We start from the raw sequence: 26,182 nt of genomic DNA, 5'->3' as shown, positions 1-26,182 counted from the left end.
CCTCCTCCTCCTCCTCCTCCTCCTCCTCCTCCTCCTCGCCGTTCCCGCCCGCCCATGTGGTACCTCAGCACCGGCAGCGCCGGGCCGTCGGGTGAGTGACCTTCGCGGGGCGGACGGGAGGGGACGGGAAGGGGGGCCGCCTGCCCGGGGAGGGGCGGTTGGACTCCGTGCGGCCCTCGGGTGAGGAGGAGCTGTGCCCCGCTGGGGCTCTTGCCTCACGGCTGTGACCGGCCCCGGCGGGCGCTACGGGCACGTCCCCGCCGCTGGCTGAGGTGGCTTCGCCCCTCGGCGGGCTACCGACCCCTGTCCTGGCGCGGGGGGGGACAGACTGGATGTCCGGTGGGCCCCCGGGGCTGAGGGGGAGCGGGCGTCCGTGTCCCCGCCGCGCCTCGGGGCGTTAACGGGCCCTTGGGCGCCTCCCACCTCCCCCCGCCCCTTCCCGCGGCCGCTGAGGGGAGCGCCGGGGTCCCGCTGGGGGCGGGCCGCGGGCTCGGCGGCCTGAGGGGGTTTCCGCAAGCCGGGGGCCACCTGCAGCCTCGGGTCGGCGGGACGCCGTCTGCTGAGCCCTGCACTTTGGACCAGTTAACGCTGGGGTTGGGCTCCCCATCCGCTGATAACCGGGTACAGAGAGGGAGGCGGCGGCACGGCGCTGCGCGGCGGTCGGTGTCACGCTGCTGGCTTAGGCCCCTTTGTTTATCCGCAGGCTCCTCTGTGTGTGAAGTCGTTGTGGGGCTTGTTTCTGACTTGTCGCCGTGGCTTCTTCCTGATTTTTTTGTTTAAGCCGCGTGTCTTCTGTTGGAGGGGAAAGAGAAAAAAAAAGCATGACCTGACATTATTTGGAAGAGAGATTTTTTAAAAAAGTAATAGGGCAGGGAAGTTAAGAACTCGGTCTTCTAAAATAAATGTACCTTCTTGGCTTTATCGGGTTGACTTCTTGATGGGAGCTGTTTCGTATTCATGTATAGAAGCAGTAGTCTGGGCCCTTAATAAAGTCTTTATGTACTTTCTAGTGGTGTTTTTTCTTGTAACTGCAGCTGCATGCACTGGATAAAAAGGAATAGCTGACCTTTGCTGTGTTGGATTTTGGATGAATTTTTGTGTCTGCTTCTATGGAATAAGTATACACACCAAAAACTTATAGTTAGTATGCAATATGAGGGTTCTGGAAGCAAAGAAAAACACTCTTCTAGAGCAAGAGCCTAGTTATAATTTATCTCTAGGTTTCCTTGTCTTCTTCTCTGGAAAATACTGTTTTGAAATGTAGGGTTTTTTAGTGGATCACTTCTTAATGTGCCTTTGTGTCTGTTACAATTTCTATTCAGAACTTTAAATTGTGTAAAGCTTACAGTGTTAGCAATATACTCACTGAAGACTGTTTCTTGGCCTACACAACTATGGAGCATCTTTATCAGGTCACTGTCTTACAAAGGGATTGTGATGTGACGTGTGTGGTATCAAGTGGTGGAAATCTAGTCGCATTCCAAAACAAGCTCTGCTGATTCTTTTTGCAAGTTCAAACTCTCACTGCTAAAATACACTCTTTGCTTTTACTGGGAAGTTGTAAAACTTCAGCCTCCAACAGTTGGATTTGGCTTTTCTGACAGTAAAAGTGTTTGTAATTGTCTTGCCCTGTAGACATTGATAGGCAGTGACTGAAGCACATCCTGCCCTTTTGTTACTAAGATAAACAAAATGGGAGGATGACCCCTATTTTATCGTGGTAATATTTCTGAGAAGTTCTATATGACATACTTCACATACTTGGAACATTTTTTTTGTTTAGTGTTTTTTGTACTCTTTCCAGTAGTGGTTTAATCTTGAACCTGATTAATTGAAATATCCTGAATCACTTCAGAGCCTTTATTCAATCAATGAAATAGAATACAGGATGAGACAACCCTTTCACCTCAATCAATGTTGTATTTAAATATAATGTACTTGTCTAGAAACTTGTTTTGGCCTTCCTTTGGTGCAACAGAGAGAGCTCATCATGCCAGCCTTTGAACTCTCAGCAAAATCAACATCTTCATGTTTTCTGTCTTATTTGGCTTTTATATTGGCGAGAATTAAAAAAAAAAAAAACCCAACAAAAAAACACCACAAAAAAAACCCCAAAAAAACCCACCCAAGAAACAACCAAACAAAACATGCAAGACTGCTTTGTTAGGCATCAAAACATTCATTAAAATTTCTTTTCACAGTTACGGGTAAGCAGTTTACCAGTAGAACTGCAAATCTAGTTTTAGTGTATTTTTGACAGCATAGATTTACTCTTGTGTGTACTCACTCTCAACTGTCTTCCCAGCCCCACAGAGGGTCCGCTCGGTATTGCTGTCCCTGTCTCCACCACCCAGTTCTCATCTAGCACCAGGGAAATACCAAGCTGTCCCCCTGCTCCAAAAAGCAGAGGAGGGACCTTGCAGAAGCTGGCGAACATTTCCTGTCTGACACCCCAACAGCACGTGAGGTTGATGGATATCTCCAGAGTGGGCAAGGAAAAAGATTGTATTGAGGTTGTGATTCTATTAGACGAAGCAGATATGGATCAGAAAAATAAGATTACAGAGGTAGCTGTTTGGGACTGGTGGAGTAGGAACTATAGTTTCTACAGTGTTAAAGTAGAAAGTCCCTACTTTGACTTTCTGGTGATTTCCAATATTTATTTCTGCCCTGTAATGACTGAACGTAGAACTGTTGTGGCTTTCTAGGATGCCTGTTATAGTATTCAAGTACCTTAAGCTGTCTATAATTTCTGTTCTGATAGTAACTTACTCTAGGTGTTAAAGTGTTTTTCTTTTTTATGTATATTGATTCTTAAGTATTGGCTTTTTAGAAGTACAAAGGAATGTGTTATTAATCTGACCACAATTTTAACTTGTTACATTCAGACAAGTTTATTTTAAGAATGATCATATTAAAATGTGGCAGAATAAATGAACTTTGGATTAAAATGAAAAAAAACCCCACATTAATTAAATTACACTATTTTGGAGTGTGATGAAGTTATTTAGACCATTTAGTATGGAGGGATCCAGAAATACTAGAAAATAGTTGAAGGTAACATACTAACCAAGTCTTTGATTATTAAATCTGTTGTTTTCTTAGGTGTACACAGATCCTGGACTTTTTTTTTTTTTAATTGAATAACCTGTGTCCTGCTGACCCAGAAACCAGATTTGAGGGTTTTTTTTCTTCCTTATTGGAAGAGCACAGTAGTGGCTCTCTGTTCACTTCAGTAAGTATTGCTTTGAATAATACTCAGCTTGCCTAAGATCTTGTTGGCTTTAGCTATGTTTGAGCTGGTGTATTTGCTGAAAGAGAAATGATACTGGTAAGGAATTTGACGGTGTGACTTCTTCCCTGAAGGGAGTGGGAGCATCGTTTTCAAAACTGTAAGAAATGAGTTGGCGAAAATTGGGAAGGAATGGATAAAATAAGGGTTAGGATATATGTTTAAGACACTAATGAAGACAAGTTTACAAAAATAAGCTTTCTCTGCATCAGAGACTGGGGCTACTTTTTTTTCTTTCTCTTTTTATAAACAAATAATTACGTAGCTAGAAATCTAGTCTTCTAGTTATTTGAATCCAAATATTGTTTCCAGCTTCCATTCTGAGATGTGTTTATGAAAGCCCATGTTGACTGAAAAGTTTTTGTCATCGTAGCTATATTGACAGGACAGAGATCAATGCCACTCTTTGTTTTATCAGTTCAAGTAAAATACAGTTACGACTGGTTGAAGGTGTAGTTCTGCGACCTTATGTGCCTCTTTAGTTGGCTTGTCATCAATTATGTAATAAATTTCTGGTTATATTAGGCAAGTTAAATTCCTACTCTTAAATTCCATTTTCCTAAAAAAGCTGGAGTTTGTATTAACTGCCTTTGTATTTTGTTTAAAATGAAAAGAATTGACCCGAATGTCAAGGTTAACTTCCTTGGAATAAAATGGTACAACTTTTCATTAATACAGATACCAGAATATGAACCTACTTTGTGTTACAAGCAGTGAACCTGACACTCAAGTTAACCCCTTTAACTGCCTTGTTTTTACCTGTTCTTTTTTCTAGATGTCAGTTTGCTGCTAATGGGTGTAAGTAAATTAGATGTCCTGTACAGAAAGCTTCTCCTCACTAAACTTTTCATCAGAGGATGGGGAAAGCCAGAGGATCTGAAAAGGTGACTTGTTAAAAACTAACAGCATTAACAGTACTTTATATTAAAAGAAAAAAACAACCCTTGAAGTACCAGCAGTTGTTACTATCCTGTATTTAAAAAAAAAAGTGTTAAAGTTTATTTTGTTTAGGAAGTCATGTGTTTCCATACCAAGGGAGGATCTGGGTTTAAAAAATCTTAAAGGAATTTCCTAAATCTTTGTGTTTAAAGAGGTTCTTCTTGAGATAATATATATGTATCCAATTACATTTTTCACTTATGCATATATGATAACATACTTAACTTACATACATAAGCAGCATCTCTGAGAAGTGTTTTCTAAAAACAAAACTAGCTGAATTTTTGCAGGGGAGTTGTTCTGTTTAACATTAAAGAGGATCTTCCTAGCTTTCTATAACTTCTTGATAATAATGAGCTTTAAATGTATAAGATGTATTCAGAAGTTTCTCTCATAGCCTGAAGTAGTAAACTCATTATTTTTAGATGTCTTGAAAGTAAGAAAAAAATTGAAGTACCTCTTAATTTTTTAAATATTTGCTGATTTTTATTAGTTATTATTAGGAGTAACACCTGAAAGTTGAGCACTTACATTTCTTAAGTTTAAAAATTGTGGCTGAATATATATATTCTGCATCATGTAGTATTTAAATAGGAAATGATAAATCTGCATTTAATAAGCTAGTTCTTCTGTATTTGAAAACCAATAAAGAAAATTAAAAGAAAAACCTGAAATAAAACTTTGTTCACAGTGGATAGCAGTGGAGTTATGTGGGGTGTGGTGGTTTTTCTAGTTTCTAACTCCAAGTGAAACATCTCATCTTGAAATGGCACTTGGATTGCTTTGTATGTCTGTCTTCAGTTGATTTTTCATTTTCCTGCAAAATGAGAATGTTAGATTTTTAAAATGTTTGGTTTACTTTTATTGGAATAAGCAAAAAATGTGTTTTTTGTTTTGATTACAGCATTTCTGTATTGTTACGTGTGTGTGTATCTGAAATGGGACATTTTAATATTATCAAATCCCTCTCTTAAAAACTTTTAGCTTCTCGATGAGACATGATGAAGTTTCACTCCTCCATCCCCATCTCCCCGCAACACAATTGCTATCTATATAGGGCAACTTCTGTCTAATTCTACTATTAGCTATTGCAGTACTTGGCGAGGCCTTTCTCTTGCATGGGGCCTATAAGGGTAATCCCACTAATATCAAACAGCAATAAAGAAGCATTGTTGGTAGTAATAATGGTATCAGCTATGGCTCTTCCTTTTTCATAGAGGGCAAAAAACCTCTTGCATGAGATCAAAAGCTGTGGGGGAAACATGAGGCAGGCTTGCTGGCCTGAAAAGTGGAAGAAGAATTTGTTCTCTGTATTGCCCCTGAATGGGAAGAAGATGAGCTGTTCCCCAGCAGCCTGGCTTCACCTGAATGAAGAAAGGGTACCACCTCCTTCTGACTCCTCACACTGGCTAGTGGGAGGAGAGAGTAGCACTCCTTCCTGTGCATGCCCTATTGTGCTGGAAATGGTATCAGCATCCCCCTCTTTTTTTTTTTTTTTTGTTAAACTGATCACTGTGGAGATCCATTATAAGAAATTATTAAATTTCTTCAAGCATGAAGTGAGATTGAGTGATAGTACAGACTACCCTGCCTAGATGTAATCTAAAGTTTTACGTGTACACCCTTGATGTGGTGACTGTTAATATCCTAATGCTTTATCCTCAACTCATTAGCAAGAGTTGAAATTCCTCAACACGTGCAAGATTTAACCTTCAGTATCCACCTAACTACAGAGCAAATACATAAATGCAGTATTTTTAGAAGATTTAGTGACAAGCAAAACATCTCTTCATTTAGCTTACCCTCCACACTCCTGTCTCATACCTTTACCCTTATTTTCTCAGAAATACTTAATGCATTTGCTGTTCTGTATAAGAAGAGCAAAGGCAATATAGTAGAGCTATTTTTGATATAGTGGTAAACAAGATTTTCTTTCTGTTCTTTTGGTTTGGTTTTCTTTGGTGTTGGGAAGGAGAACAGATCATTCCTGTTATACTATTGTTCTTTACTTTCCACCCAAATCTGCTGGTTTAGTTGGTCAGGTGACATCATTGTGTGTATTTACAACCATAACAACAAGCAAGTTATTCTTAGCATAAGGTATTTAAGGTTTAGAGGACCATCTCGAGGGCATCTAGCCCAAATCCCTTTTTGAAACAAAGCTAACTTCTTAGTTGATTCAAGTCACTTGGCACCTCCTCCATTTGAGGTTTTGAAAGTCTCTTGCGGATGGAGATGATTCATAGTTTCCCTGGGCAATCTTTCCCAGTGCTTAACCACTATCACTGGGAAAAAAATCTTGGCTGTGTTCTGGTAGGAATTACTGTTGCAGTACACAGCCATTGCCTCTTGTGCTCTTGCCACATACCTCTGAGAAGAGCTGTGTTTCATTTTCTCTGTAAGACTCTGCAGCCCATTTAAATAGCAGAAGAAAGCAACTAGATTTGCCCCTTAGCTTTCTGTTCCCCAGGCAATGCAAACCATGTTCCCTGACCTGCTGGCTGTCGTCTTGCTAAATGCAGAGGTTATGCCATTGGTCTTCCTACCTGCAAGGATCTGCTGCTAGCCTGTGTTCAGTTTGCTGTCCACCAGAAACCCTGTGCCTTTTCCTGCAGAGCTGCTACCTCGCTGGGAAGTTCCCAGGCTGTATTGTTGCATGGGGCCGTTCTGTCCTAGGTGCAAGATTTTGCAGTTTTATTGTTGAGCTTTAGGATGTTTGTTGGCCTGTTCCTCCAGCTTATCCAGTTGCTCTGAATGGCAGCCCTCCCTTCCAGCTATCAACCTCACCCTCCACTTTGTGTCATTCATGAACTTCCCTAAGTGCTGCTAGTAACTTGTTTCCAGCTAGACTTCAGATCATTGGCAACTACGTTTGCTGTTGGCAGTCTGGCCTGGTTTTCACCCATTCAGTCTGTATTGCCTTAATGTGGCTACAAGGATGTGTAAGTGTAGGAGGTTGCTCTGTCTTAATTTGGCCCTGACAAATGACATATGTTTTCAACATACCAGGTGTAAAATACTATTTAAGAGCTGTGCAACTGCAACCAATGTACCTGAGCCTTTTTTTTTTTTAAAAAACTTAAGAACATTCTTATATACGTACCCTATGGTAGCCTGATTAATCTGTAAACGCAAAGCTGGCTTCATAACTTTTATTTTCTTTGTGGCTTACGTTAGCTCCTGAAATTTTATATATATATATATATGTGTGTGTGTGTGTGTATCTTCTCTTTTTTTTTTAGATTAAAAGTTGAATCTTCTCTACTTGTTTCCTTTCAACAGAATATTTGAATTCAGAAAGATTATTGGAAACAGGGAAAAATGCCAGACGTTGGTTTCGAAAGATTACCCAGTGTTCATTGACAAGGTACTTAAAAGCAAGGCATGATGGAGTTTAACTAAATTTATTTTCCTGACAGTATATAAAGGTGAAATCAACTTAGTACTTAGCAGGCTGCTTTTATAGAATGGAAGAGTTGAATCTTGGGTCATGTGAATCTACATTTTCCTGACTTTGATGTTATCACAGCATGACTTGCTGCTGGGATTGGCAACTGGGGGCTTGAGTTAGGGAGTACATAGAGATACGGTGGTGAATATACCTCTGACAATACTCAGTTACCTTTGCTGATCAGCACTTTTCTAAGAGGTGGCATTAACTGACTTCACAGGTGTTCCCAGTTGCTCTGTATCAAGAAAAGCACATTAAAATTTATCTGTGAGGGAAGAGGAAGTGAGTCTGTAGAGGCAAAAGAAATCAATGTAGTGTGAATTCTCAAATGCTCTTTATTGGAAAAAGGAGGCCCTGTGCTTCGGAGTGAGGTGTGCAGATAGATGTAATCATTGCCCTGAAGGCTTTTCAATACAGAAAGTATAAACAGAGGGTCAGAAATGAGGAGTGGTTCTGAAGTCAAATAAATGCATTGGTGGTCAGTGCTGTGGCAAGCTAAATACTTTAACAGTTTGCTGTTTTGATTTTTTTTTTTCAATTGAGCTGCTGTGGATAGAATTAGGAGGCAATGGCAAAAATGTGAAATGGGGCTGGAAGGGATGGGAAAATGAGAAGTCACATTGGTTATTAGCAGAGAATGGAAGGAAGCAGAGAATAAAGCAGTGGCTGTAAAGATACTGGTTTACTTGTTCCTCAGTAATAAAATAGTTGGAGGGATGGGATGTCAGATCTTAAAGCTCAAAAAGTGTTTGAAACTCAGTATATGTTATGGAAGTTAATTAAAATGGGACAGCATTACACTTTATTCCTTGATTCCTTTAATAGGTCATTTAATAAAAGCAAAGTTTGAAACAAATGTTTTGACTGTGTTGATAACGTGTATCCCTATATTTGAAATAGACCTCAGTTTTGTTTTTGTTTTAAGTATATTTTTATCCTATAACAAATTCTTCTACTTTAAGAGATTGACTTTCAGGGTAAGTTAACACTGATATGAAATATACTGTTATCATTGCATTCTCTCTGTAGGTTGAGGAGCAATCCGACTGTAAAATCCTCGAGGGGCACTTCATTTCCCCATTGGCCCATTATGTCCCAGGTATCCTGCCCGTGGAATCTCTTGTAGCAAGGTAAGAGAAACCGAGGGGTATTTCCTTTCTGAAACTAGTACTGAAGAGAAATAAGAATGATCTGTAAGTAGTTTTATTGTGAAGCTAGTTTATTGTAAAACGAATTATCTGTAAAATAGTTCAAACTGGTTTTTGTACTAATGTGTTGAAACAGATTTTGATCTCAAAAGTGAAAATAAGTCTTATTCATGTGATAGTCTAATCTGTGTGTAAATAATAAAAACAAAATAGCAAAGTATGCCCTTGGCTAGGGGACTTTTTTTGTTTATTTGTTTGAGTTTAGAAATCATATTGCACAAAGCTATGGAATACTCTAGTTTTTAAAAAACTGTTTTTTTCCAAATGAGCAGGATGCTGGAAATGAAAGATGCTATAGCCAGAACAGTAGTTGTTTGTTTTATACAAAGCAGGAGGAGCTGTTTATATGAAAGCATCATGTTATATTTGGAGGAACCATTCCAGCCTTCCATTTACATTGAATACAAAAATATTGTATGTGTACTGAAGTAGTAACTTCATTTAATTGTAGTGAGAGAATCTGGTGCCTTTCTTGCTTGGCAAGCCAAAAAAAAAGCATCCTCACAGAAAGCTGGATGATCCCTATTAGTCAGTAGATACCTAATGGCATTTTTGCTTGTTTCACACTAAAACTGCTTTGCAGTTGAGGAGTGGGTTTGGAAAGGGAACATAATTTCTGTTTACTTTTAGTTTTGAGCTAAACTTTCATGATGGATTTTTTTTTCCAAGCTTTGTTTAATAACTTAAAAATTAAACATAAAATTTGTCAGCTCCAGTTGATACTGGCATTGTCGATTTTATCAATATTACTGGTTGGTCTTTTTATGTGTAGTTAAACATGTAACAGTAAGGAATGTCAGGAAAAGTTTGATAGTCAAAATATCAGTTCTTTTCTACCTCTTTGTTGAGGAAGAAACTGTCTCTTAACATTATTGGACTAATTAGTACCATACTGGAAAATTTAGTAGTTGTTTCCGTATCTATATTCTCTAACATTTTGTAGTCAATTGTAGCTAATAGTTACATTGGACAGTATAGTTACAGTTTTAAAATGCTCTGCAAATTTCCCTTAAGAGCGTTGTGCATTGCATTAATACTTTTTTCTGAGGTGTAACACTGTTGTAGCTAACAGTGCTCCATCTTGTGGGGAAAATACTAGTGGCTCAGAAGTGATTTTTTTTTTTTCCCCTAGTAGTTAGACTGTAAATAACTTGAGTAGCAGCAAAAGACATTAAGTGATTGATATCAAGTGTATAGACTAGTTTCATGGTTTGTGTGCTGGGTTTTTTTTTTTTTGTGGGTTTTGTTTTTTTTTTAGTTTAAGTATATTGCTCATCTTGATCTTCCGTTTCAGCTGTTGTGCCCCAATGCTGCCTAGGGGAGCTAGTCGTACTTGTTCAGGCTACTCTTCATCTGAAGTTCCATTTCTCCACTCTGCAAACTTTAAATTGTGATGATGAGGTAGCGGTCTTTTTTAGGAACATGATCTTTCAGCTTGGCTCCTTTTCTTGTTTGGCATTTATTCTGTCTTGCTTTCAGATTCCTTTCTTTGTTGGATGTGTTTATGAAAAATGATATAGCCGAATCACTGGCAGTTTGCCTGCGTGGCTTACGAAAATACTTTATTGTGTCCTTTTTTTTTTTTTAAGATTAATTTATTTGGTGCAGCTTGTAAATGAATATACTTACTTTGCTAAAATAGGTGTTTGTTTCTCATAGATTTCAATTCATCATACCCAGAAGATGGAATAGCAAGCACAGACCTGTGTGTATTCATTTAGCAGGCACTGGAGATCATGTGAGTATGTAAAATGTAAAATCGATTGTTATCGAGAAATTAAATAATCAGATTTTATCTTAATATATGTTTGTACATCTTATCTTTAGCACTTCTGGAGGAGACGCACATTAATGGCACGCCCAATGATTAAAGAAGCCTGTATGGCTTCCCTATTGCTAGAAAATCCTTATTATATCCTTTTGTGGAAAGCAAGGTACTTATTCTCAAGGTTCTCTCCAGAAGGTGGAAGACTTATCACACTGGTATAATATCTACTTGGTGGATCGATTTCCAGTGGACTTGTCAGTGAATAGAAGCAAAGAGCAAAGTATGACCATTGCATGAAACACAATGTGGAACACAGTTAATATAATATGCTACTTTTACACCAAGTATTTTTTTTTTTAAATATCTTCTACAGCTTCTTACTGTAGTCATTAGACTAAAAGTTCTGATATGAATCTGTGTACTGATCAAAGTACTGTTACGATTCCTTTAACCATGACAGAGTGAAAACTATGCATTCATTCTACATCATACTGTGTGACTTCTGAATGTATTAATGACAGGAAAGAAAGTTGCCTCTCCTGCCTTCCCTTCTCAAATACAACCCTTTGCTACCTCGGGTACTTTTGAGAAACTTACTGCTACCTTTTCAGATTTGTTGTTGGGTTTTTTTGTGGTTTTTTTGTTTGTTTGTTTTTTTGTTTGTTTGTTTGTTTTAAAAAAAAGTTAAGTTCTGTCCTGTCATCAACTCATCAGTAACTTCTGTAACACAGTTACCCTGTTTTATTAAGTAAGATCTCTGGTTACACTTTTTTCTTGCCCATATACCTGACAAAAGTGAAATCTTATGTTGCAAACTACATCATCAAACTACATTTAAGGTGATTTAGTTCCAGTTAAACATTTGAAATTTAAGTTCCAAATTTTAATCAGTGTGCTATTTATGTATATGATTTATTTTATTCCACTTTATTTTTTATTTTAAATACCAGTTTTTATATAAAAATTTTTTTACTTTCCTTAACTTGACTCTTCTACATGGCTGTAGAAAACCTAAGGATCAATTGTAAGTATTACCGTTACATTCATGGATACTGTCTTTTCGAAATACCACTTCTTTTTTTTCTCAAGAAGATCAAAGTAGTATAAACTTTGATAGCTTAAGAAAAAAAAGTCTCGAGCATGGACTGCTTGTAACCTGCTAAATGTGAAATTGTCTACCCTTTGCTAGGCTACTTTGTTGTTTTCTGTGTTAAGAGATCACAGTGATCAGGAAAGTTTGCACAAGACGAATTTGCAGTATAGAGTGAGATGAGAGTGAATGCAAACAAGTATCAGTTTATTTTCCTGATTCACAACTGTGCGTGTACAAACGCTGCAACTGTATTTCAGTCAACTGTGAATAATCTTTGTTCGGATAGTGTACTTTCCTGTTATAATTGCTAAGATTTTGTTTTTCCAAGATATTTTAAGGGGACCACAGTCAGGCATGTAAATACATTTGGTGTTGCTTGTTTGTTAGTCAGTGGAAACTATGCAATATTCAGTATTTTACAGGGCTTGGCTCCCTCAGTCAGTTTCTTAAATGTGAATTTAGAAGCCTAATTAGGCAGCCCTGGTTTTTTGCTTTTCACATTTTTCAAACCGCTGAAGTATAAACAGCATTCAACAGGACATGTGTCTGAGGCAAAGCTGTGGTTTTAGTCTACCAATGTTTCCTAAAGTCCAAATATGAGTTGGAGTTTTAATCCTTTTTAATCCTAACTTGGACATTTAACATGAGTAGAAGGTGATTTATTTTTAAAGCTGAAATTCTTAAACCTGTCCATTCTGTTAGGACTTCTGTCTCACAGGAGCACTGTCTCACACTACAGCATTTTAGATTTTCTAGATTTTATTTAGATTTCAGCGTTTGGATTTCCTAAATCCAAAAGCTTAAAAAAAATGCTTTTAAGGAGAAAACTTTAATTCAAAAAATAGTTTCTAGGTTTTTTCCAAAGCAGATGCTGAATTTTATTTATTTTGACATAAGAACCACATTTTAAAAAAAAAGTTAATTACATTTATCAACTAAGATGATTGTTGTAGAATTGCTTTTTTGATAGGAAAACTGCTTAAACATATATATATTTATTATTGCATTTAGACGTGTAAGATTATAGGAAAGTGACAGGAGAGAGTGTGTGCTGGAATACATCCATTGGTGGGTTGTTTTTCCAGTTTCTGAAGATCTGAAGCAGAAGAATATATTAAATGTTTTGGTGAGGATGTTTCTAACTCCGTTCTCGGTTATCTGGCTTGACAGCTTAGTATGTGCAGGATGTAGAGAAGGATTCTTGAAAAGGGGAGTGCTCAGTCTAACACCCCAACCAGTAACTGTCACTCTTCGATACTAAGTTACAAAGCAGCAGCAGTGGTTTTAGTTAATATTCTAGTAACAGTGTTTAATAAATATAGCAGCTGGAGAGGGCTGAGGAATCTCATAACAAAGCTGTAGGAAAGAATTACATTAGCCTATAAATACTGGTCTGCAGCAGCTATGTTCATTTCTGCTGTGAGTTGCACAGTGAGCTTTGTCCTTGTGCTTCGGAGTGTCTCAAATGTGATTGTATGCTGGCAGAAGAGGCCAGCAGCCTTTTGTAACCTGACTGTGGGATACTGAAAATACACAGTCCCCCTCCCCAAATTAGAGGTGTATTAGTTGCTCTGTAAAATACATTTTTATTTTCACTTTTTAGAGTCCCTCTGATGGTTCAGCTGAATAGCTTTCTATTTTTTTTTTTTCTTCAGTGTTTTAATGCTTTGCAGTACACTACATGAATTTCTCGGTACGGTGACAAACTTCCCACTTTACGATTTCAGTCTTACAGTGACACTGATGAGTGCTTCTAAAGCTGACATACTGATTGCTCTTCATATGTTGTGTGCAATTTTTCAATGATGTAAAACAGGTAAATAAGAAAAAAAAAAGAAAAAAGGATTGTTTCTGCAAATGAGATAGTGTATGTCTAGGACTTTATCACTTTGATTCTATTTCTAAAAGATATGTTATAACTTTACAGGACAGGAGGTTACTACTAATGAGATTCTAATGTTGGTAATACCTGTTTCTAGAAGACCAGGCTGTCAATGATATTACATTAGAAGCTTAGCAGGTGTCTATTCCTAGTCCTCATTTAGATGAAAAAGTACAAGCGCCAGAGAATCTGGACTTGTTTTTTTTCCTGTTGAGTCAACAGGAGTTCAGCTCCAAAATTCTCTGGGATTGTGATCAGGCTTTGTATAAAAGTGTGTATAGAATCGTAAGAACTGTCAAAATCTAATCTTAGAAAATAAATCCTATATTTTCCTTTTCTGGCGAGAAAAGACGGTCATGTTTAAAAAATGTCTCGGACCTGTTTGTGATGGGAGGAGCTCTTGTTCTAGAATCGGCAGCTCTTTTGCACTGGCTAGAGAGAGAAGGCTATGGACCTCTAGGGATGACTGGAATATCCATGGGAGGACATGTAAGCTTTTATATTTCCTGTTCAGTAATTTTTGTTTTAACTTCTCATTTGATCATTTAGCATACAGAAATAATTTGTTTTATACTGTTCTTCTCAGAAGGACTTTAAAATAAACATTTAGAGTCATGAGAAACAAATTGTTGGCAATTCTCATGTTCTGTGGTGCTGAATTAGTATAATCCTCAATAAGTACTGACAAATCATAGAGACAGACTTAATATGAATATAAGCTTCTCCTGACAGACTTAATATGAATATAAGCTTCTCACATAATTATGGGTTTTTTCCATGAGGGGGAGGGAGGGGTAAATGTTTTCTGAAAGAAAGTCTGTAGTGATCAGTTGCTAGTTCTCCCTCTTTTCCTTCATTCTTCTTGCTTAAACTTTTGTGTTTGAATGCATTGTGTGAAATGCCTCCTCTTTGTATGCACGTTGTAATTGACTTTTGGTGTCGGTTCTGTTCTCAACTCATCTTTTTTCTCCCCATCATGGGTATTGATTAGAGAAGATTTCTGCGGTGAGGTGGATAAGATTTTGTGTATGACACTGTCCATATTTAAACTAAAATATCAGTATATTAGTAAGATGTTTGACAGTCTAATACAAAGTTAAAATATTACTGCTTGTGTCTCTACAGATAAGTGTTGGTCTGTGAGACATAGGTACAAAGCTTATTAAAACAACATACCTCTGTTTTGCTGATCCTTGTTTGTTTGTTGTCAGGGGCTAAGTAAATAATGTTGGTAATGGTAGTGTCTACTGAAAGGAAAATAATTTTCTGCCAAAGCACAATTTTATAACTCTATATGTCATAAATGTACAAAGCACCTTTAATTTACGTAAACGTCACCCTGCTGAAACAACAGCTTCTGTGTTAAACATGTCTTCCCTGTCTTGTTTGTAAGTTGGATTGGAATTCTCAAGCTGGTATATGCTCTGCTAACCATGCAGGACACTTCAAATGCTGGGCAAATGCTATGGGAATAACTGAATACTGTATCCTATACCAATGGTCATATACAGCATGGGTGTGGAAGGAGGCAAGATCTGAGAGAGTGAGTTTGGAAATGCCTTTGAAATTTTTTTTCTTAGTCTAGGAATATAGATTTTTGGCTAGTTGTGACTTATAGGACTTCTGGTACAATTTAAGACCAGGGAAATAAATCATATTTTATGTTGATCATCTTTATAATGTGTTTTAGAACAGAAGGTACGTAGCATTAATTCAGTTCTACTGATGAGGAGAGCTGGAACTAAAAAGAAAGAAGTCAGGCTTTCTGGCTATCAGAGTGTAGATATGTGGTGGTCTTGTAACTTTTTATTAATAAAAAATAATTAGAATAGGATTGTAGTTCAGTTGTATAAATCAATTCATTAGAACATCTGGCACAGACATTGGGGTATTTTGTATTAGGGGGTTTACGCTGTTGTTCAGTTTAGAGCAATAAAATAAAACATGGCAAGAACATACCATGTAGGGAACTTCTGTATGTTGAACTGCTTTGCTCTGTTTTTTTCTGGGATAAACAGAATATTCACAAAAATGTGTTCTGAGAACTGATGTAAAAGTAATGATTTAAACTTTAAAGGACGGAAAAAGAGTCCACTTAACATGCTGAATTTCTTCTCCTCCACATTTTGATTCCAGTATGCAAATTTTAAAAGTACAGAATTTTAAATAGTCCTTCCATAGATTGCCCTCATTTTGCCTTGAAATAAGCTTGCAAGAGCTTGATGAAAAGGCTTTATAGATGTTTTTCATGGTTTTAAACAACTAAAAGGTCAGAATAAATATTCCATTGGGAATTCTTATAGTTATAACAAAAACCCATTCAGCCTTGAAATTAGTCCTATTTGGGGCAGTGTTTATTGTTACAGAAATCACTGAAGAATAGCGTGTATCTCTGAAATAGGTGAAAATATATCCAGCTGACACAGTCCTTAACGGCTTTGGCACTGCGTATTTGTTTGATACTGTAAAAACAAATAAATTGAAGGTGAGAGAGATCTTTATCCCATATTGTGAATTCAATATTAAAATATGTAATAAGTGCCTTTGATTCTAGATGGCTTCACTGGCAGTGACAAACTGGCCTAAACCATTGCCATTGGTTCCATGTCTTTCCTGGTCAACAGCTTCTGCGGTCTTTACTACGGTAATTAACACATATTTTTGTTAACATATTAGAATGTAATCAGATATGTAAGTTAAAAGGTTTGGGTTGGCCACGTTCACCTTTTCAGTTAGAGCATTTCATCACCTTCGGCCTCTATTAGTGACTACTGGCAAAACGCACCCTTCCTGCTTAGGAGATACAACACATGATATAGAGGGTAGCTTTGAGCTACGTCAGTGGGTCATGTACCAGATTAGGGGCTGGGGTTGGTTTGTGGGACAGTGATTAGAGTCCTGGTCTGAATGTGGGAAGGTGAAGAAGCAAGCTGTGAAAACATGTCTTCTGCTCACAGCCTGGCTTAAATGGTTAGGTGATAATGCTGCTACTACCATGAGAGGTACCAGTTTTCACTACTCCTGCCAGGGTAGGTGAATGAATAGGCTGGCTTTGATGCCCATCATTGGTTTAGCCCAGTCTAGATATGTGTAAACCCTAAGTGGACTGTTTTCTGACTTTTTTTTTTCCTTTTTTTTTTGTTTTTGTTTTTTAAAGGAGGTGGGTTTCCATGTCCTATGTTATGATATGTGCTTATGTTTTGATTACAATAATTCTTAGGGTTATCTGGAAACTTGGGCAGAATTCCACTGGAAAAGTCAAGTCACAGAGAGGAACAGATCGATTTTTTCTGTACATCATTATTTTAGAATGATCTTTGGTTTTTACTTGTGTACTGGATGCTTGTGTTTATAATCTCAGGGTGTGTTGAGCAAGGCAGTGAACTGGAGAGAGCTAGAGAAACAGTATTTTACACAAACTGTTTATGAAGAAGAAATCATTCAAATGCTTGAATACTGTGGAGTAAGTACAGTTTATTTTCCCTATTTGCTAATATTTACACGTGCAAATCTAACAAATAATGTAACTTCTTTTTACATACAGTAAAAGTAGCCAATTGTTAGCTAAAACATGTTTGCCTGTTGTTTCCTTATGCTTTTGATAAATTTAATCTTTGAAGGAAAACCTGAAAAATAGAAGCTAATATTTTGGTTGTATAATATGTGTTAAGTGTAACCCTTGCTACAAGTTTTTTCTGCGACCACACTTAGCGTAATCTGCAACATAAAATGAATTCAATCAAAACATTGAAACTGTAGATAATATTTCCCAGTAACTGGCTTTATAGTCTGGAAAGCCAATAGTCAATATTGTAAATATAAAACCACGATTTATTGTCCTTTGAAGCAGTTGCTTCCAAATATTCAATGCTGTATAATATTTTTAATATGTAGCAACATTAAGTTACTTTTCTAGTTTGTGCTAGGTCTCTCTCTGTGTGTGATGCTAGCCCTCTCAGCTTTAGGCATTGCACAGGCAGTTGGGATAAACATGAGTTAGAGCTTATGTAATTAGCTTCTTGCTCCTTACGAAATATAATTTATTGTCTGCATATCTTTTTGCTGCTTTTTTGACTCTTTTTGACTAGGGTTGAAACACTCTTCCCAAGGGGAATTCCATTACCTAAGCTCTCTTCTAGATTGGAGGGCGACCAAGCTGGTGAAGGGTCTGGAGGGTATGACCTATGAGGAACAGCTGAGGGAGCTGGGGTTGTTTAGCCTGGAGAAGAGGAGGCTCAGAGGTGACCTTATTGCAGTCTACAACTACCTGAAGGGAGGTTGTAGTGAAGTGGGAGTCAGCCTCTTCTCCCGGGCAACTAGCAATAGGACAAGAGGACATAGCCTCAAGCTTTGCCAGGGGAGGTTCAGGTTGGACATCAGGAAGAATTTCTTTTCAGAAAGGGTCATTAGCCATTGGAACAGGCTGCTCAGGGAGGTGGTGGAGTCACCATCTCTGGATGTGTTTAAGAAAAGACTGGACATGGCACTTAGTGCCATGGTCTAGTTGCCATGGTGGTGTCAGGGCAACGGTTGGCCTCGATGATCCCAGAGGTCTCTTCCAACCTGATTGATTCTGTGATTCTGTGAGAATTGCTTATATGTTGCAGCACTGTCTTCTAGCCAATTCTGATAAATACCTTTTTTCCTAAGATTCTTTGCTTTGTGATAGTTCTTTTTCAAATATCTTATGACAGGAGAAGAGGGACTGGAGTAGAGATAGTTAACTTAGGCACTTGCTATTTTTAAGTAAAATACACTCCAGGGAACACTGATGGAGCAGACAAAATGAAAAGAAGAAACATTTCAAGATATTTAGCTTGTGTCTTCCTGGTATTTAGAGACAGTAGAATTTTCAGTCCTAAATCTAACATTAGACTTGGTCGCATATGTTTATTGCTCAGAAATTTAAGCTTAAATGACTTCAATTATAAATTCAGAGTTTACTATAGTATTAAAACCAAACATTTGTATCATAAGCTACCATTTATAAGTACTTCCTGCATTTTTTAAGCTGACAGAAATGTAGAATGAAATTATCAAGAGGTTGTGATGATCAGGATTTAATTGAGTCACGTGCAGGGTGAAAATAAGTACTGTGAGCAGTACTGTTTGTATCTTACTTTTTCTTTTTTTTTTTTTTAATATTGAGTTGATCTTAAAAATAAGATTAACCAACTGGTTTAAAGGAGAAACCCTTAAAAAATGACCTGTTGTCTTTGTTTAGACTGATTCTTTCAAGATGGGACAAGACTTTGTTAAAAACTTCCCTGACAGCGTGGACAGTCTGGAGGATGTGGATGTGACTTCCAGAATGTTTGACCTTGGTTCCTCAAACAGGACTATATCTAAAGAAGCTGTTCACAGCTTTACCACAAATAAAAGTACTCTAAGTGCCTCATCAGAAAGACTCTTAATACAAGATGCTCCTAAAATGCAGTGCATAAATCAAACATTTTCAACCAGTAGCAATAGCAATCAAAACTTAACCAGCCCACAAGGTCACAGGATAAATAAAAGAAGAAAGAGTGACACTTTACAGAGAGAATCCTTAAGGTTCATGAAAGGAGTAATGGATGAATGTACCCATGTAGCTAACTTCTCAGGTAGGTATTTATTTGTTTTAATGTGCTGTTTGGAAAACTGAATGAAATACAGTGGAAGAAAAGGTACTTTCTTCATTCTCCATTGTGTAAACCTGCTGGCACCTTACCTGAAATATGAAAATATCTTGAGTGTTATTCAGTAGCCTCTATTTACCATTCAATTTCCTAATTGTTTTTCTGTTTCTTCTTAATGGCCAACTAGTGATAAAGTGGTTTAAAAATGTGCCTTTCAGTATCTTTGCTCATTTTTTCTCTTCCTTGCTGTGGCTATTTTCAGATATGATTTAGTGCAAACTTGTATTATTTAAAAGAACAAAACGTGTGTGATGTGAGTAATATCTGGATCTAATTAATCTGCTAATAAGGTTTTTCAAACAGATTCAAGTAAAACTCATAAAGCAGAAATCTGGTATTGACTTCAGGTAGAAAGTAGCTCACATAGCTGAGAACCAAGCTTGAATGATACTTTTAGACAAGTGTGACCAGTAAAAATGCACAGAGGTCCTTCGGGGATGACGCAGTCTGGTGAATATAGTGTTTCCCAAGATTGGCATAGCATATAGAGGGAGCTATAGCCCAGCAAGCCTTACATCTGATGAACCTGGGTTTCTTGGCATCTAGGACAAATCCCTTTCAACAGCCCACTTGCAGGCAATGCAAACAAGTGATTTCTTCTTAGAGCTGGTTGGAAGGGTTTTGCCAGAGTAGGGGCTTGGAACTGCTTTTGTGACAGTCCATTCAGTGAAAATGGTTCAGCTATGCACATACCCACTGAGGAATCTCAACATGTCCTAGAACATACTTTGACTTCAGACAGGTTTCTGGCAGAGTTGTCTTTGAATGTCAACGTTCTTGATACTGAGACCCAGCGCCACCTTGTTTTTTAGTTCTGGCATTCAGTACTCCACTGGTAAATGTTTAAAAAAAAAATCCAAATATTTCTACACTAGCATAGATTTCTTGACTTACATGTCGCAAATCACTGCTAGCCAGGGATGTTTTGTGACAAATACTGGTGAAGTGCTTTCCTTAAAGCTTTAAAAGTTACTTCAGTAGACAGAAAAAACCCTGTAAACTTTATTCCAAGTACAGACATTCTTGTTTATCTAGACACTTACCCAGGTATCACTTAGCTAAAGCATTGACCTTTCTTGAAACTTGAGAAGATCTGTGATCCTAATGCGCTTGTCAAAGTGATGTTAGTCCTTCATGTCAATTGTCTCCCTGGTCTCTTCATGCTCTGGGAGACTGCATCCCCTGCCAGGGTATCCTTGGAGCGTGTCTAGAAAGGAGCTTCAGAAAATCCACCTAACATTCAGATTTCATGGAAAGTTGAATGGAAGACTAGAATCTCTCTTAGCATTACATGTCCTCTGTACATGATCTAGTATATATGAAAGGAGAGGGTCTAAATTATTTGTGACACCCCATTGTCAAACATCTTGGCTGGTCACTCTTTACCATACCACATATGTTCTTTGTGAAGAGAGAAATGTTCTGCGTTCAACATCATTTTGGGGTTGCTTTTCTCACATCATTTTGGTGTTACTCCTGTTAGTCAGTAATCTGATTGGTGTAATTCTGATGATGAGTAATAAATATACAAAACAATATGTTGGATTTTTATGTTGTAACTAAAACATGTAGGAAACAGAAAAGAAAGTGAACATATACTGCACTTTGTCTGACCTCTCATATGAGAAGTTGTGTTTTTTCCTCTCCTTAAGGAAAAAAAATTAGACGAGGCTTCTACTCTATCAGATATCAGATGTCTCCTAGTTCTTTTTGCTGGAAAAAAGAGATCTCTGAGAACTGACCTGAATGCTCTACAGTTTTGTTGATAAGAGGAAAGACAATTCTCCTATCATTCCTCAAAGTCTTGTGAAGTTTTCTGCTTTAAGGGAGGGAAGGGGATTGATTAATTTGTTTTTCTACTGATGGCCTCACTACTTAATGTCAAAAACTAGATGAATTCTGCTGGAGACTTTGGAAAATATAATTTTATTAAAGCTTAGAATAATTTTTTTTTTTTTTTTTTTAGAAATAGAGACTTTTTACAACAGAAATCTCAGCTGATGTGTTTCTATTATTTCTTACATTAGATGAATTCCATTTTGATTTGTTTTTCTTTAGTTCCAGTTGACCCAAGTTTAATCATAGTTGTACAAGCTAAGGAGGATGCCTATATTCCTCGAACTGGGGTGCGCAGTCTTCAAGAGATCTGGCCCGGATGTGAAATTAGGTATCTGGATGGAGGTCATGTCAGTGCCTACCTCTTCAAACAAGGACTCTTTAGGTAAGGTAAATAGGAAAGCTTAAAAATAGTTGAGAGCTTAAAACCATCATTTTGAGACATAATTTTTCTGCTAAAAGCAAGTCTCTAATTACGCTAAAGCAACAAAGACCAAATACTGCTTTGAAGAACAAGTTATCAGATCTGACAATTTAAAGAGAATGTCAGCATTTCCATTTTATGAGCAAAGATGAGGTGCAGTATAGCTCGGATTGTTCAGTAAGCTAATGGCGAGACAATGATCCTTCTCACTCTTGTTTTCCTATAAAAGCAGTATAATAATTTCCTATAAGTAAAAACTTAGTTTGTTCACTGGACACTAGAAAATATTTTGAAAGCAGTAAGTTGTATTGCACAGCAGTTGTCTTTTTGCAAATGTTGTCTTCTGAGAATTAAAAGAACACACATTTGAAGACGAGAATTAAAATACAAGCTTGACTGCAAATGAGTAGTACTTGCATGACTTCTTGCCTTTAAAATAATATTAGGTGTTGACTTTTTGAAGACAGTTATATAAATCAGTTATATAAATGCAGTTGCTTAGTTTTAAAAAGTTAAATACTTGTGCTGTTAATTTTAAAATACAAGGAATTAGTGTAAGACCGTACATCCCATTTAGGAAGTCTAAGCAACAACAAAAAGGAATAGCAAGATCCCAGGTCAAGATATGCTAACCACTAGCTTATTGCCATTTAAAACTTCAACCTTATTTTATGACAGTTGCTCAAAAATTATAAATTATGCATGTGTGTCTGACGCATTTCCTGACGTTTGAGTAGAAAACTCCTAATCAATTAACATTTGCACTCATATTAAAGTTGGTAAACAGTCCCAGTCATTCCTGAAACATAAATATATTACTGGATTGAAATGAGAGATCCCAGAAATAAGTGAAGGAGAAAAGACTGCCACGTATCACACTTTTATTGAATGCTGTTTTGAAATTGTGATTATAGCTTTGTAAATATATGGACATATGCCACTTATATCTGCCCTTTCCCAAGTTGTACAAATTATCTTTTTTTTCCTTGTTTTAGACAAGCAATTTATGATGCATTTGACCGCTTTCTTCAGAAATACGCAGTTTAAAAATCTTCATGATGGATTCAAACTGATCTCATTTCTACTTCTGCTCACTGGAACTCATATTTGGAAAACAAGCCTCTTGCAACGTTGAGTAGATGGTCACTGACTTTGACTGTCGTACTTAACAAGTAGTAAAATTGGTAAAGTACCAGCATTACTTTCATTTCAACCAAATGCCATTCTGACACACTTGCTCTAGCTTTACCTGTGAAAAAAAAATAGCAGCATTTGTTAGTGCATGAATGGTCCATGTACTTCATGTTTAATTGCATTGTGTATTCCTTTAATTCTGAGTAAGTTCTGAATTGTGTATCAGTTGAAAACAGACCAATCTAAGTATTGAAAGAATGTAAAATTTGCAGTAGGGCTAAGATGTTTTCTTGTGTTTAGTGTGTTTCTAGTTTGTTCCAGGTACCTTGGTTTCCTCTTGCTTCCTCGTCCCCTTGCTGTATTCCTACTGTGTTGTACTATGGCTTTGCCAGCACTCGGCCTCTTGTGTTTGTCACTGATTCCCTCTACTATGAATTGAAAATGAGCTATAATAGAAGGGGCAGCATCAAATCTTGCAAAAAGAGACTTGCAAAATTCAATGAAGAGACATTTTCATTCAGTGCGTCCATGAGATTTTTCTGCCGCTGAGTTAAACTGTGCCATTCCAGAAGAATCACGTAGCAATTCATTGATGAGTTTCACAAAACTGGAATAAGGGAAAATGGAGTGTCTAGTAATTAATTGTTTACATGCATTCAGTTGGATAATGTAAACTTTTACTTCTAGATTTTTTTTTTTTTTAGAATGCTAGAGGAAATAAAAATGTAATCATTTTTCTTTACAAGCAGTGGCACGAAGAGTCTGATTCTAAGCAGATAAATCAACAGCAGATTATATGGTGCTATAAAGACCTGTTGGAAATACTTCAACAGAGGTCCTTTTTAAAGTGCACTCAGTGCTGATTGATAGGCAAAATACAGTTTCACTGTATAATATTAAAAATGTATGTGAGACTAAGGGTTACCAAAACAGTTAGCTCCTTATTTTTCAACACAGTTTTTTTAATTGAGTGGAAAATAAAAAAGTTAGGATTATGAACGCATTTATGAAAATCCAAAGTCTGTTGTTTCCTCCTTTGGGATCAAAAATGCCAACAAATTACAGTAGAATAAAAGATTGTCATGCATCAGCTGTGTATGGTATCTGTCCACATCTTATTTTGTGGTAATCTCCTGTAACATTCTTTTAAAGCTAGTATGCAGAGAAGTTGAAAACTTGAAACACTTCAGTATTAATTTTAGTGCAGTAATGACCAGAGTTACACAGAAACAAACAGAAAAATCTGGCCATTTCTTGGTATATGTGACTTCTCCACCTTTCAAATCAAGAACTTCATTGATATCTGTGGTTAGCTTAATGGTTTTTAATAGGCAGAGTATGAAGCAAACAAAGCTCAGTTTATATAAATATATTCTCTTGAATTTTAGTCTGGCAGACAGGACTAGTAACTGGGAAGAAATCATGGTTCACTTGAAAGTCAGGTAAGTTCAGGTAAAACTGAATTGCAACAATTTATAGTAACCCAAATTATTTAACATACAAATTTACTGAAAATGCAAAAGAAGTTATATTCTGTTGGAAGTTGAATTGCTTGTTTCAAGTGGTTTTTATAATTTCTTTAGATAGTGTTGGTTTTATATATATATCGGGAGCAAGTGTGAAGTGATTAGCACATTTACATATAGTAAAACACTGAATGTTGGAAGGTTTGAAATGAAATATAAGTAAGCTTACAATTTTAAAAATGAAGGCTTGAATACTAAAAGATTTGTGGGGGGTTTACGTTTTACAAGCTTGTTCGTCAACTAAGTGTTTTACAAGACCATTGTCTGCTGTTCCCCAGGGTTGTTAGATATCACATTTTAAACGTATTTGTGTGCTTTATGTCTTGTTTCTGTTGCAGCTATGAGAAAGGGAGATAACTGGTGGCAAGGGAAAGGGCTTGAATAAATGGAAGAGAGAAAAGACGGATTTTGTAAGGCAGGGAAAAAGCATTAAAAAAATCAACTTCTCTATGCTACAAAGTATAACATGCCAAAGTAAATATTTTCAAAGCGCACAATACTAGGAATTACACAACTGATGGGAACTTGACATCCTGAGGTTAGTGCTCTGATGATATTACTAACAGGGTTTAACTTGCCAAAAGGGCATACTGTTCACAGAAGCAGATTTATGCTAATGTAACTCCTGTTTGTAAGAGTGTCTTTTGGGATAAGTAGTGAAAGACTGGTCTCTGACAAGAATGAGAAATCATGCTTTGCTATGTAACTAATGTTGCCAAATATGAAAGCCCAGTAAGAAGCATTTAAGAAATTTTTCAGGTTAGAATAACAAAAAAGGAAAAATGAGCTCTGTGGTCTGTTCCTGCCAGTTATCAGACACAGGAAGCAATTAGCTGGTCTGTGAAGGGGAGAATCTTGCTGTGTAAATGTTTTTAACCTTTGGAAAATTGACTTTTTAAAGCAGATTTTAAGGTTAAATCCTAAGCAAGCATTATTAATAATCCATTTTGATATTAAATGAGAATGTGATTTTAGTCCAGCAATTGCATGAGAAAAATATCGGAATAAGGTTCCTGCACTAAAGCCAAATAGCAGGTAAGCCATTCTGTATGTCTTAAATTTATTGTAAAACTGACCTTGATAATTTTTTTGTTTTAATGTTTTTCAATAAATATCCTAAAAAAACAGTTAGGTGTGAGTTTTTTTCTTTCCTGTTAACGGGAATTCAAAATGCATCTCACTGTCATCCTATAATCCTTTTTATTCCTACTAGTACGGTAGCACAAGAGGAGTAGTTAATCTACAGTGCAAGATAAAAGCTTCACATAACAAACAGTGATACTGCTTTCATGTTTTTCTACATGCGGTACCTAGTAAAGAAAACAAGCTTGTATCATCTAATTAAGATACCGTCGTGATTCCTATTTTAAACTTTTCTTTTCAGTGGCTTCATTGTGCTAGAATTTCCCAGACTTATTTAAAATCCCTTCCACCTTTAAAAGGGTCCAAAATCTGTGCAACTCCTTCCTGCTTGCAATTGTGTTCCAAGCAAGGGTGTGTTGTACCATAACAAACTCAGAGCATATTGTAGGACTGTAATTGAAAAAATCACCCTTGCTCTCGATGGTTGCTCTTGCAAGGTGGGAAGGTGGTGGCGGGGTTTTGGAATGCTGCTGCCCGGAGAAGAGGGGACTATTTCATCGTCTGCAACAGTCTCATATGAATGGTCTGTCACACGCTAGCCGAAAGGCTGCTTTGAACAGACAGCTGTAAACGTTACTGGCAGTTGCATCTTTGAGTCTTAATGGTGTTTATATGCAAAACAAAAAAGTCTTGGAAAATTGTTGTGGCTTACTCTGTGGAACTGGAGCAGTCATTCTGACTGAAGCTTGCCAGGTGTACCCAGCAACCAAGATGCAGTCAATTTTATTTTGGTGCTCAGTTATGCTGGCTGAAAAGTGAAGGCTGTGGTAACACTTCTGCATACTAATACTAAGACTGACAAAACATG

General features: G+C 37.1%; 1 protein-coding gene across 4 annotated transcripts; it reads left to right on the top strand.

The window, feature by feature from the left end:
• The first annotated feature begins 6 nt into the window (after positions 1-6).
• ABHD18 (abhydrolase domain containing 18) lies at positions 7-25,358 on the top strand. Of its 4 annotated transcripts, XM_068403745.1 has the most exons (15): positions 27-91; positions 2,306-2,513; positions 3,106-3,235; positions 4,068-4,176; positions 7,514-7,598; positions 8,712-8,812; positions 10,550-10,628; positions 10,718-10,804; positions 11,657-11,682; positions 13,984-14,122; positions 16,188-16,277; positions 16,995-17,096; positions 18,858-19,236; positions 21,370-21,532; positions 22,567-25,358. In XM_068403745.1, exons 4-15 carry the CDS (start codon positions 4,085-4,087, stop codon positions 22,616-22,618), a joined length of 1,395 nt encoding a protein of 464 aa, XP_068259846.1. In that variant the 5' UTR covers positions 27-91; positions 2,306-2,513; positions 3,106-3,235; positions 4,068-4,084; the 3' UTR covers positions 22,619-25,358. The 4 variants fall into 4 exon arrangements, with proteins under 4 accessions (XP_068259845.1, XP_068259846.1, XP_068259847.1 ...); XM_068403744.1 differs by lacking the exon at positions 2,306-2,513 and having other exon boundaries at positions 7-91; XM_068403746.1 differs by lacking the exons at positions 27-91; positions 2,306-2,513 and adding an exon at positions 2,546-2,567.
• Positions 25,359-26,182: the final 824 nt, after the last annotated feature.

This window comes from Nyctibius grandis, chromosome 6, assembly GCF_013368605.1.
Source record: "Nyctibius grandis isolate bNycGra1 chromosome 6, bNycGra1.pri, whole genome shotgun sequence".
NCBI classification, from domain to species: Eukaryota; Metazoa; Chordata; class Aves; order Nyctibiiformes; family Nyctibiidae; genus Nyctibius; species Nyctibius grandis.
This window is presented reverse-complemented; position numbering and strand designations above follow the sequence as displayed.